At 39.8% G+C, this 12,920-nt stretch overlaps 1 protein-coding gene across 1 annotated transcript in view; it reads right to left on the minus strand.

The window, feature by feature from the left end:
* The window catches only part of dnah5 (dynein, axonemal, heavy chain 5), a 191,066-nt gene that overhangs the window by 163,274 nt on the left and 14,872 nt on the right, over positions 1 to 12,920 (minus strand). The window contains exons 10-24 of the mRNA XM_037677265.1: positions 12,630 to 12,656; positions 10,070 to 10,177; positions 6,883 to 6,968; positions 6,592 to 6,799; positions 6,370 to 6,483; positions 5,966 to 6,172; positions 5,509 to 5,589; positions 4,363 to 4,453; positions 2,771 to 2,916; positions 2,469 to 2,646; positions 2,098 to 2,349; positions 1,391 to 1,587; positions 1,180 to 1,270; positions 685 to 824; positions 522 to 598 (exon numbers count right to left, since the gene is read on the minus strand). Coding sequence (XP_037533193.1) covers positions 522 to 598; positions 685 to 824; positions 1,180 to 1,270; positions 1,391 to 1,587; positions 2,098 to 2,349; positions 2,469 to 2,646; positions 2,771 to 2,916; positions 4,363 to 4,453; positions 5,509 to 5,589; positions 5,966 to 6,172; positions 6,370 to 6,483; positions 6,592 to 6,799; positions 6,883 to 6,968; positions 10,070 to 10,177; positions 12,630 to 12,656 — 2,003 coding nt within the window. The remainder of the gene's footprint in view (positions 1 to 521; positions 599 to 684; positions 825 to 1,179; positions 1,271 to 1,390; positions 1,588 to 2,097; positions 2,350 to 2,468; positions 2,647 to 2,770; positions 2,917 to 4,362; positions 4,454 to 5,508; positions 5,590 to 5,965; positions 6,173 to 6,369; positions 6,484 to 6,591; positions 6,800 to 6,882; positions 6,969 to 10,069; positions 10,178 to 12,629; positions 12,657 to 12,920) is intronic.

The following is a 12,920-nucleotide window of genomic DNA, read 5'->3' on the forward strand; positions in this document are numbered from 1 at the left end:
AGATAGATAGATAGATAGATAGATAGATAGATAGATAGATAGATAGAGAGACAGATAGACAGATAGACAGACAGACAGACAGACAGACAGACAGACAGACAGACAGACAGACAGATAGATAGATAGATAGATAGATAGATAGATAGATAGATAGATAGATAGATAGATAGATAGATAGATAGATAGATAGATAGATAGATAGATAGATAGATAGATAGACAGATAGATAGATAGATAGATAGATAGATAGATAGATAGATAGATAGATAGATAGATAGATAGATAGATAGATAGATAGATAGAGAGACAGATAGACAGATAGACAGACAGACAGACAGACAGACAGACAGACAGACAGACAGACAGACAGATAGATAGATAGATAGATAGATAGATAGATAGATAGATAGATAGATAGATAGATAGATAGATAGATAGATAGATAGATAGATAGATAGATAGATAGACTTAGATTGCATTTTTTATTTTATTTATTTATTTATTTTTTCAGTTAAAAATACCTTTGCATGGTCTCCTCACGGTCCTTCCTCCAAATGTGATGGTAGCGACTGAAACGCTGGAGAGCAGAAACTACTTCCTGTGCACAAACATCCCAGCAAAGATGTGTCCTTAAAGTGGATTCTGAGTTATTCTAACAGCTCTACAAGAATAAATGTCTGCTACCTTCTTGGTGGAGGTGATGGAGGAGCTAAGAACCGATACCAACTTGATAATTTCCTTGTTCTCGGACACACTCTTGTAGTAATTTCTGGCCTGGAATGGGATGGACTGAATCACAGATGCGGTGTCTGATATGCTGCCATCTAAAATTTTGGGAGACCATATGTTTTTAGAAAATATACACAAATTGGTAAAGATACATGTACTGTATTTAGGTTTAGTTTGAAAGATCCTTTAGTAAATGTGACATAAAGGCCAGTTTTATCAGAACAAAATGTGAAAGTGTTTTCCAGCACATCGTGTCACTTCTATCATCACGTGTCGGTCTAGTCAGTCAGATATGGCTTTTCTCTTCTGAGCTGTGAAATGGAGAGTTCTGATTGAAAGTTGCAAAAAATACACACAGCTCTCAAAAGAAAATGATCTGAACAAATGTCAAGTAAGATGAATTGCTGAGTTGTTGATGTTTGGTAAATAATTAGCTTTCTCTTGGTGTACCAGCCATGCTCATGTGCGTTGTTCCATTGTCTGAGTCACTCTCAGAACCGTCTCGTTTCAAAGCCGCCATTCGTCTGTCGTTAATTTTCTTCTATGAAACAAAAATCAAATAAAGGAAAGAGCTCAGCTGTTGTTTGGTTTGCTGCCGGAGAAAAACATCATCAGTCCAGAAAAGCAAAACAAAATGTTGTTTTTATCCAATCAAACGTACCTTAGAAATTCTGTCTTTGCTCCATTGGCTCACTCCTTTGCTCACACTGACCACACACTCCACAGCCTGGTTCAGAGCCTGCTGGACCTCCTCCAGAGCTGGAACCATGACAATGTTAGGTATGGAGAGGGTCACGTTGACCCTGAAGATAGTCTGCTGACCGCTGCCTTTCCCATGGCTGAGGGAATCACTCTCACCTATCAAGGGAGACGAGGGAAACTGAGCAATCACAATGTACTGATGAGATGTTTAGAGCTCAGAACAAACAGCAACAAGAGTACTTCTTACAGCACATTTTACACCCATACCTTGATTTGTGACCTTGACAGACTTGACTAGAGTGGGGTGATGAAAAGATTACACAACACCGTGGTGGAACCAAGTGCTCAAGTTTCATTAAATTATCTTGAACAGATCAGAAGTTACGGTCTGGTCAAGCAAAGGGCTTGTTTTAAATTTGATCTTGATTTGTGACCTTGACTGGAAAAGTGTACTGTATGAAATGCACTGTTAAAGGTTGGTTTTGGTATCTATCTTTTAAATTTTGCTTCAACAATGGCAACTCACATGAAACCTTTTATAGATAAAGTAGTTTTCTTGTTTCCTACCATAATACTTATGCAGAATAATAGTTTTACTATTTTACCTACAGTAGTTTGTGTATTTTTTGGTTCACTTTAAATGGATGACAATGAGGCTGGACCCACTGAAAATAGGCGTGAGCGACGAAGTGTGTATTCTCTTGCGTATCATCTCCAATGTGTTGCGTGTCACTCTGAGCAGGGCGTCCATGTAGCAGTGGTTGAAGTAGGAAAGCAGCTTCTGGGCTTCCTCTTCCATGACTTCCAGATTCCTCCTCTTCTTCCTCCTCACCAGAGGAGATGAAGGACCAGTGCTCGTAGCAGTGCCCAGCGTGTTTCTGGAGAAGAGGCGGCTGTCTGAGAGGTGCTCATCTTCCCCTGAGGAAGTCACATGTTAGATGGGAATGTGAATGTGTTGAGAAATGTTTGAAGTTTTAATTTGGATCAAACTGAAGAAACTTGGTGCAGGATCTCAAACATCCCAAACCAGAAAGAACCTTCAGTGTTCAGGTGGTCCATGGTTTTTTTCTCAGCGTTGCTTTCCTCCTCGACCTTCCCCTCTTCCTCTTTATGACTGTGGTCAAACTCCATCAGCATGTTAATCAGTTCATTGGCTGCCTCCTCCACGAGGGTGCTCTTCATGTGGAGAGTCTGGGCTTGTTTGATGCACTGGTCCTGCTCAAACATGGCAGCACAGCAGGGTTTTTCTATAAGAAGGTGAGCTCTCTGCAACAAAGTTACAACTGCACAACAATATGGTTTGCCTTTTTTTTATAGAAACATATAAGTATTTCTTTACCCTGGTGGTTTTAACAAATTCCTCACAGGTGGCGGGTTCTTCCTCAGGTAGGACACACAGCGTGGATCTGCTCATCTCCTGCAGAACCGCATCTATTCTGAACTCCACCAAGTCGTTCACCCTGTCCATCAGCAGCTCCAAATCCTCTGAAGACACAGAGGATCAGGAGAATCAAAGCATACTTGGACAGAGAAAATCTGAAGAGTTTTAAACGATGCAACTGGACGTCTTTTCTTGAGAAATTAACCCTTTCATTGACCTTTAACCATGATCCTTCATGTTCCTTTGGGGAAAAATCAGTCACCTAACTACTTAAAAATACACCCCCCCACCCACCACCACCACACACACACACACACACACACACACACACACACGCACGCACACACGCACAATAAACCAGTCAATAATTTAGAGCTATATCAGCCAGATAAGAAATAAACACACACAAAAATAAATAAATAAATAAATAAATAAATAAAATTTTAATGTTTTTCACTATTTTAACTTTTTATGGTCATTTAGTTAAAAAAAATAAAACTCTACATTTCTGCCTTTTTTTCAGTCGACTAAATATTTATTTCATGGCAATTGTTGAAGGAAAAAAGAAGGTATTCACCCCATTAATATGACCAAAATGATTTTTTTTTTTGACAAATGTTAAAAGTTCCAGTGCAGAGTTTTGTGAAGACCCTCCAGCCCAGCAGACTGAAAACTGAAATGAGGCCTTGTTCTCTGTCAAACTTACTCCTGTCTCTTGGTGATCAGGCAGGAAGGTTTTTCTATTTTATACTTTTTTTTTACTTTACCAATGGTAGAAAGGCCAGTTTTTCATATATATTTTTGTTTTTACTGACCGGAATTTACAAGTGAGCTGCAAGAGCACAGTGCACCCGCTCATGACGTCCTGCTTTGGGATAAACCAACAGCTGTCAGACGTTGAGCATCCGATTCCGCAGCCTGCATGCATGTGGGACAGCTTTTTCATATTAAATGCTTATTTGCGCACATTACAAGTGAGTTTTTGCCATCCAAACTAAAACAGTTTTGTAAGATGGGATGAGAGGCAAGACTCTGCAGCGACGTCTGGCTGAGAGAAAGTTCTCCTTCTAGGCTGAGATTTTTACAGACGCTCTCAAATGTAAAAGTGGTGTGCCAGGGTATATAAAAATCTATAGTATAGGGATAGAGGTAAAAAGAAAAAATCTTACTGAGAGGAATGCATGCTTTTATGAGTGATAAACAACAGATTAAAAGCTGTATTTATAGTTTATTCTAATGTGAACAATTTTGCCCCTCAGGAACTGAGTGTTGTAAAGTTACTGTGAGGTTATGAAAGCATTTAAAAAAATTGTGATAACATTTTAAAAAAGTATAAAAAGAGATACGTGGGGGTGAAAAAGGACAACCCTTTTGGGTCAAGGGATTTATAACAGTGAAATAAGAAGAGCTTAATGTAAGGTGTATAAGATGTCTGAGAGGATACAATAATTGATTCATGTAAATTTCAGACCAAGCTGCCAACGCTGACTTGCAGGATGCCTTATGTGTCAGCATATCAGGCATCGACTTGACTTAACATTTTTGCTTACCCAATGTTTTTTCAATGCTGCTCAGATATTTATCTACATTCAGAGATGTCCAGTTGAGGTAGATCAGACCTGGCTGTATGGCATCATCCACCTGGAAACCAAGTTGCACATGCATCGAAAAAAGGATGCAACACGTTAATGTTTTTTTATCCATCATCCATCCATCCATTATCTTTACCCGCTTATTCCATTTTGGGTCACGGGGGTCGCTGGTGCCCATGTCCAGCAATCACTGTGCGAGGGGCGGGGTACACCCTGGACAGGTCGCAAGTCCATCACAGGGCCACATAGAGACAAACGAGACAAACAACCATTCACTCTCTCACTCACACCTAGGGACAATTTAGAGTTACCAATCAGCCTAACATGCATGTTTTTGGTCTGTGGGAGGAAACCGGAGTACCCGGAGAAAACCCACGCATGCACAGAGAGAACATGCAAACTCCACCCAGAAGGCCCCTGGACCGGGGTTTGAACCAAGGACCTGCTCGCTGAGAGGCAGCAGCTCTACTAGTTGCGCCACCGTGCTGCCCTGTTTTTTATCCAGTAATACAAAAAAATAGTACATTAGTGCGATATTAAAATAAAATGTCTGTGTATATATTAGACAGCACGGTGGCGCAACTGGTAGAGGTGCTGCCTCTCAGCGAGCAGGTCCTTGGTTCAAACCCCGGTCCAGGGGCCTTTCTGGGTGGAGTTTGCATGTTCTCTCCGTGCATGCGTGGGTTTTCTCCGGGTGTTCCGGTTTCCTCCCACAGACCAAAAACATGCATGTTAGGCTGATTGGTATCTCTAAATTGTCCCTAGGTGTGAGTGAGAGAGTGAATGTTATTTGTCTCTATGTGTCCCTGTCTGGAGACCTGTCCACTGTGTCCCCTGTCTCTCACACAATGACTGCTGGATATGGGCACCAGTGACCCCTGTGGCTTGAAAAGGAAGAAGAGGGGACAGATAATGGATGGATAAATAAAAAATATCTAAGTAAATCGTTAAAATTTGATTTATTACGAATTACACTAAAGCATTTTGACAAAACTCTAAATAATCTAGCCATCCATTATCTTTACCCTCTTCTTTCTTTTTCCAGTCTAAATAATGTTCAGTAAAACTGCTTGTCAGTGATGCTTGAATTGTTTATCATCTCACCTTAGCAACATGCGGCACAGCCAGCGGTTCAAATGCGGTCTGAATCTTGGCTCGGACTCTGGAGTTCTCACTCAGCATGAGCTGAAACACAAGAAACACATTCATACATAAAGTTGTTCTTTACTGGACTTTTACCCACTGTCCTCTGTTTTAATCAGTGTTAGCTACTTGCTATCTGTGTCCTCTGTCCTCACTCCAACTACCATCTTTTTCCTGGCAGCTGCATTTCTAACATCCTTCTACCAGTATACTCACTGTCCCTCCTCTGGACATGTCCAAACCATCTCAGTCTGGCCTCTCTAACTTTATCTCCCAGTTGTTCAACCTGTGCTGTACCTCTGATGATCTCATTCTTATCCTTGTCACTCCTATGGAGAACCTCAGCATCTTCATTTCTGCCACTTCCAGTTCTTTCTCCTGTCTTTTTGTCAATGAGCACCATTTTGTGAACACCCACCTCTAACCTATCGTAGTTTTTCTTGAGTTTAGTCTTCTTCTGCTGCAATAAAGCAGCAAATGGAGGGATCTCCAGATTCATTTGTGTCATGCAGTCTGCCTCTCGGATCTGGGTCAATATCTCTGGGTCAAAGTTCACAACCAGCTGCCCGGTCTCTGGGATCCGGACCAGCAGTGAGGCCCGCAAGCCTGCCCTGGCAACCTCCATCTGCACATGACATACAGGGATAAACAACAACAACACAAAAAGAAAGAAAGAGTAAGTTGTAAAGAGTGATATTAGTGATGGAAAGCTGTGATTCGTTAGACATAAACCCTGATTTATGCATGCTGTATATATTATGTCATATGTCATTTTACTTGTGTCTTTCTGTTTTAATTTACTTCCTACAATATTTACTGCACCTTTGTCATCCATTGGTGATGGTAGAGTATCTCATACTCCAGCAGGACTCTTGCTACCCTGTTAAAGTTCTTGATGATCCTCTTAGCTTCAGGTGTAGAAAGAACCTTTGGATGCTGCACAGGAACACAACAGCATATTGACCTCAAAGAAAATGTCCCCGTGGATATACAAAGCCAAAACTTAAGCCCAGCTGAACGAGAGAGTCATAAATTTAATAAAACCTCTTGAAAACGATCCATGGGACCCTGGATCCGGCTGTACAGATGACGAACCCACATGATCCGACCTGCCACCGGTGGCATGTCCCTGCCAATGGGTGGGTCCATTTTTTGTTTCGTATAAATGCAATAAATCATTTCAATGTCATGGCCATAATTCTGGAAAGTACTCTGATACTTTTCATCAATGCCAAGGTTGGGAATGCCCAGTCTGTTTCAAAAGGGAAAAAAGACCCCGAGTTTGAGTTTCTGTATAAAAAAAGAATAAAAAAAAAAGAATTAAAAGAAACTCACCTCTCAAACCTTTTCAGCATATTTAAAGCTCTTTCTGTGTTTTGAATCTTTTCAAAGGTTTTATCCATAAAACTCTTCATCTGGTTCTGGAAATACAAAAACCAACAAGAGTAATATTTACCAAAATGACAACATACCAAACTCCATCTCAGCCCAAATAAAACATAAATATGCACTGGATGTATGGAAACATTTGGAAACATGTCTGTGCAGAGCTAAAGAGTTGTAGATTGTTCTTTCACCTCTCAAAAAGACAAACCTGCATGTCTTGCTCAATCAAAACATGTATTGTTATGGTCTCTGCAGGGCTGAAATTCAAGAAAGGAGGTTTAACAAACTGAGTTCATTCATAAACTGAGTAACCTGAGCTGGGAAACTCTGAGTGCTGAGCCACACAGTTGAACAAAACAAGCTTCACACGTTTTCATCACGAACACTGCTGATATAAATGAGTCGATCTGCTGAAAACTTGCAGCAACTTCTAATGGACAGAGAGCGACAGAAAGAGTCTGCTTCAGAGTCTGTTACCATGGTGAGTCGAGTCCAAATCGCTTTCTGAAATTAGTTTTCATAAACTCAGGCTTAACTTACTCTGAGCTTTCACTGAAACCTGCTTTCTAAAAAATAAAAAAAAATAATAAAAAAGCTGTCTAAATGCAACTAAATTTAAAAAGTCCAATAAAATGGTAAGAGCCCAGCAGATGAGAGCATCATGATCATGAGCTTTTGTTTTATTTTGTAGATCATGCTTTATTTTGTTTGTTCAGTTATGTTCCTTTTAGTTTAATCCAGCTGTCATTTGAATGTCTCACAGTAATAACACACCATCTCTGCTGAGAGAGATATGGTGACAATCATGTGAAATCCTGGCAGTAATCCTCGGTGGTTCCAACCACCCAGGATGTTTACCCAGCTCTCCTGTTTTTTCTTTTTTTTCCTCCATTTTCCTGTCTGTCGTCTTAGCCTTCAGATGATCGGTCCCATCTGTTCATCAGTTGATGACTCTCACCTGCACATATTCACTAATCCCTCAGCTTCAATCTTAACTCCTCCAAACTGCATTGTCCTCCTATGTTTCTGGTCTCGCTCTTGTATTTCCTTGTGACTGCCCTAGTTTTTGTGCGGCACTCTGCGCAGCCTTAGAAATCAAAAACAAGCTGATGTGCCCTGTCACTGAGGGAAATGAACAGTGAAGGATTGTGGTATTTCGGTTTATCTGGACTGGAACTGAACAGGGAATACATCCATCCATCCATCCATTTTCTTTACCCGCTTATTCCATTTTGGGTCACGGGGGTCGCTGGTGCCCATGTCCAGCAATCACTGTGCGAGGGGCGGGGTACACCCTGGACGGGTCGCAAGTCCATCACAGGGCCACATAGAGACAAACGAGACAAACAAACATTCACTCTCTCACTCACACCTAGGGACAATTTAGAGTTACCAATCAGCCTAACATGCATGTTTTTGGACTGTGGGAGGAAACCGGAGTACCCGGAGAAAACCCACGCATGCACGGAGAGAACATGCAAACTCCACCCAGAAAGGCCCCTGGACCGGGGTTTGAACCAAGGACCTGCTCGCTGAGAGGCAGCAGCTCTACCAGTTGCGCCACCGTGCTGCACAGGGAATACAAGTAAACCTTAATTATTTTAGTGTAAGATATTCAAGAGTGTAGGAGTTACACTGTGGAAAAGAACAGAGGGAGTTTTTTTTTTTTTTTCTTGTCCAAGTCAGCTCAGAGTGATGGATCCTGGTGAGGCCTCCTATTAATAAGATAAATTAATCTTCAGCCACCCCAATCAGTTGAGGAAACTGTACTTTTAAGCAATATAATACCTAGAAAGCATAGTTTCCTTAAATGATGGGGTGGTCTGCAACACGGGACAATAAACATCTGTTCTACACAGTTTAACTCCTCGCAATAAAAACATTAAGGTTTACTTCATTCCCTGTTCAATTCCAGTTCAGAAAATCACTTGGCTCCAAAACTACAAACATTCACTACTCAAATCCGTCAGCGTCGGGGGACATTGACGTATCGCTTGTTGTTATTAGTTATTATTCATCTGATTTTGATTTCTGTTTCTTAAAATCTTATAGTTTTAGTCAGGGCAGCACGGTGGTGCAGTTAGTAGAACTGTTGCCTCTCAGTGAGCAGGTTACCCTTTGCCAAATCCCGGTCCGGGGACCTTTCTGGGTGGAATTTGCATGTTCTCTCCATGCATACGTGGATTGTCTCAGAAAACTCTGGTTTCCTCCCACAGACCAAAAACATGCATGTTAGGCTGATTGGTAACTCTAAATTATCCCTAGTTGTGAGTGAGAGAGTGAATGGTTGTTTGTCTCGTTTGTCTCTATGTGTCCCTGGGATGGACTGGAGACCTGTCCAGTGTGTCCCCCGCCTCTCGAACAGTGATTGCTGGACGTGGGCACTGGCGACCCCAACAACCCAAAAAGGAAGAGGCGGTTAAAGATGGATGGAAGGATGGATGGATGAATAGTTTTAGTCATCCAATGTTTGAATCTGCACCTTGGGTCCTCACAGAACGCTGATCGAGACAGACAATATTTTCAAGGTTCAAGTTTTTAAAAAAGATACTTTGTATTTTGCAATGCTCAGGCATTAATGGCCTTTATTTTACGGCCTGTACAGAAAGAAGTGTTCTACCTGTAGCAAAGTCTTCTGCCCCGCCAACAAACTTTACATAAAATATGCACATTAAAATGTACATTTACAGAAAGCCAATAACCTTTATCGTTATACAGATCGTGGAAGCTATTTGACATATTTCTGCTAAGGTGAACCCACGTGCAGGCAGATCTCAGAGAATCAGGAGTAAAAATAATAACTTATTTTTACCAATAACAAAACAATGTGCTGACGGGCCAGCAAAAACTTATGTTCAGAGGAACGAAGACAAGCGGAGCAGACGACAGAAACATGAGACCTAAGAAGGTTAATGCCCGGACACAGGAGGAGAGGAAAGATGCAGACTTCATACAGACACTGATGAAACAGAGTGGGAAACACCTGAGGTGACTGGGATCACAGACAGGTGAGTCAGGAGCTGAACACAAGGAGGAAGAACACCGAGGGGTGAATGAAACACAAGGAAACTGTAAAGACAGGACAAATCTCAGAAACCCCACAGACTGTAGATTTTTGTGTCTGTAAATAACTTACATGGAGCTCAGATGTGTTTTTACAGAATTGCTCATAGTCGACATCAAAGTCAGTTCTTTTGTGGTCCAGGAAACTGTAATGTTTTTCCTTCATATTCATCACAATAGCCTGCAAAAGATAAGCAATACGTTTAAAATGCATAAATAGAAAGTCTTTTGTTATGTATTCTGATTTACAACATTTTAAAGCAAAACTTCCATCATGATGATCTTTTAACTCAACTTAATGAATTACCAAATTTTCAATTGTTTCCTGTGGAACTTTATATTTATTTAAATTTTGTATATTTTTGTATTAGAAATAGATCAACCACGATCTGGAAGTCCATCATGATTAAAAACAGAGTGTATAATAAATGCTGAAATGAAACATCACATCTTACAGCACACTATGAGATACAGAAACACAACAAAGATAAACTGTCAATGTCCTTAAAGGGTTCTCCATGAATCCTGCTTCATTTGATGCCATAAATCATGAAACAATAAAAAGAATTCAAGTTGGAAAACTAAGAAGCAAAATGTTTTATTTTCAATAAACTTTAACAAACTCATTCTGGACTTACTTTAAATGAGATTTTAATGAAAACGCATGACTCATGCAGATAAAGTAGCACTTAAAACTTTATTTAGCTGAAAATATTTCCTAGTGCTGCCGAATAAAAGTAAAAACTTTTAACGTCAAACTTTGTTTCAACTTATTTTAATTTCGACATGCATCATCCACCGGGTGTTTGAGAATAGTTAAAAATGTCCTGATGTATGCTCAATAATCCAGGTAGAAAAATCCAAAAAAGTTAAATCTGGTCCTCTGGACATTCAAAAAACAAAACAAAAACAACAAAAAATGTAGAAACGTTTCGTCATTCATCCAAAAGACTTCCTCAGTCTGAGGTGCTGTTTTCAGCTCAGTCTCTTAAATAGCACCTTCTCAGAGTGGATCAACCAGTTTGCTGCTGACAACCAAAACCAGCTGCTCACATGCTCAAGAAGAACCATCAGCCTAACAATGGATCATTAGCACACTGATGGCTGTTTACTATTCACAGAGGGCTGAGTGATACTAGCAATCACAGCATTGTAAGAGGGGGACAGTTGAACCCGGAGGCCTCCACCCCGTTTAATGATGGACGATTTCTTTACACAAAAATGGCCTCCTTTACAAGTCCTGGCCTGATGGTGTTGATCTTCTGTGCTGGTCCATCCTTTTGGCCAGTGGCTGTTTAGTTTCCCCGATGTAAGACTGATCACAGCCCTCCTGACACTGACTGACTGTATGCTGTTCAGTGTCAGGAAATCCCATCTACTTTATTCAAAATTTTCTGGAGGCGGACCCCCAGACCCCCATACCCCCATACCTTACTTGGTATGATTACTGCTGTTATGATTCAGTGTAGTTTTATGTAAATAGTTTTCTGTAATAATTTGAAGAAGTGGCTATACGTTTATGTTCATTGTGTGAGTAAGAAAAGCTTTAAAGTTGTTTTTGATGCTGTTAATTTTCTCAAAGCTGTCATTTTTGGAAGCTGAAATTTAAAACGTTGTTAATTAAGTTTGTCTTGAATGAAAAATACCCCATGTTTAAATTTTTTTTTTTAATTATGAGCATTGTTAAAGAACAAGTATTAAGTATTTATGCTGCACAAATATTTATATTACATTAAAGAGACAAATTCAAGAAAATTATTTCTCGAAAGGAAGCTCTCGACCTTGACCTCTCTAAGTGGCTTTAAGAATCTGTTGGACTCCTGGCAGGGACCAATACAGACATGTTCCTGTTTTTAGTTTTCTATATTCGCCTTAGAATCTAGCTGTTTTTTTGTTACCTTTTTCTTAAAAAAAAAAAAAAACTGGACTACGACTTTTTATAACTGTTTATTGTTGTCGCTGTTGTCCATTGTTGTCATCATTCTTTGTTGAAATCAGGTCTCTCTTGTAAATGAGTCCTCGAGGCTCAATGGGATTAACCTGTCTAAATAAAGGTTGAATGAATGAATTTAAAAAACATGAGGGTTATGAGGGGGTTCCTGAAACTTCTTCTCCCTGTAAGGGGTCCCTGAGCTCAAAAATGTTTGAGAACCTCTGATCTACAGTATACAGCCCTTCAATTGTTTTAAATATCTCAATTTGGTTCTTTAGAAAAAAAATGTTGCCCTCCCTTATGTTAGATAAATGAACCATGTTGGAAACATCAGTGGCTAACAGCAATAATCAATGTACACTGATTTTTTTTATTTGGTCACTGAAGTTTTAAGGTAAGAAGCAGGAAAACTAGTAGATAGACAACACATCTTCTATTAAATAAATTATTGTTAGTAGATTGGAAACATTTTGATTAAACTATAATAGAACTAGCACTGACAAAAAAGGAACACAATAAACATTAATTCAGTTTTCATAAATGTAAATTTCATAAGAGTTAATCTGTCCGTGTCTCATGAAGTTAGCATTCTTGTTAAATATGTAAGGTGGTGCAGATCAGTGAGAAGACTCTGCAAGTCGATGAGTTTAAGAGTTAAAATGGATCATGCATCAAGAAAAGAACAACACTGAGACATTACCTCCCATTTTGCCTGCATTTCTGCAGTCTGTACACACAAAGAAGCAGAAAAACACTGATGTCACATCAATTTACCCTCAAACACAGTTAGCGCACAACACTTCACAAACCTCATGTAACCGTTTATAATTTACAGCAGTCTAGTTTTAATGAAAGCACAAATAGCTTTTTGGAAAAATAAAAAAAATTGTTGTTTACTGATCTGCTGCACGAACATTTGAGGAGCTCAACAACCAATATAACGTGAAGCAATTCTTCTAGAATTTTTACATCTGTATTATTTGGATTACAT

Source organism: Nematolebias whitei, chromosome 5 (assembly GCF_014905685.2).
Source record: "Nematolebias whitei isolate Nwh7 chromosome 5, NemWhi1, whole genome shotgun sequence".
Lineage (NCBI taxonomy): Eukaryota > Metazoa > Chordata > Actinopteri > Cyprinodontiformes > Rivulidae > Nematolebias > Nematolebias whitei.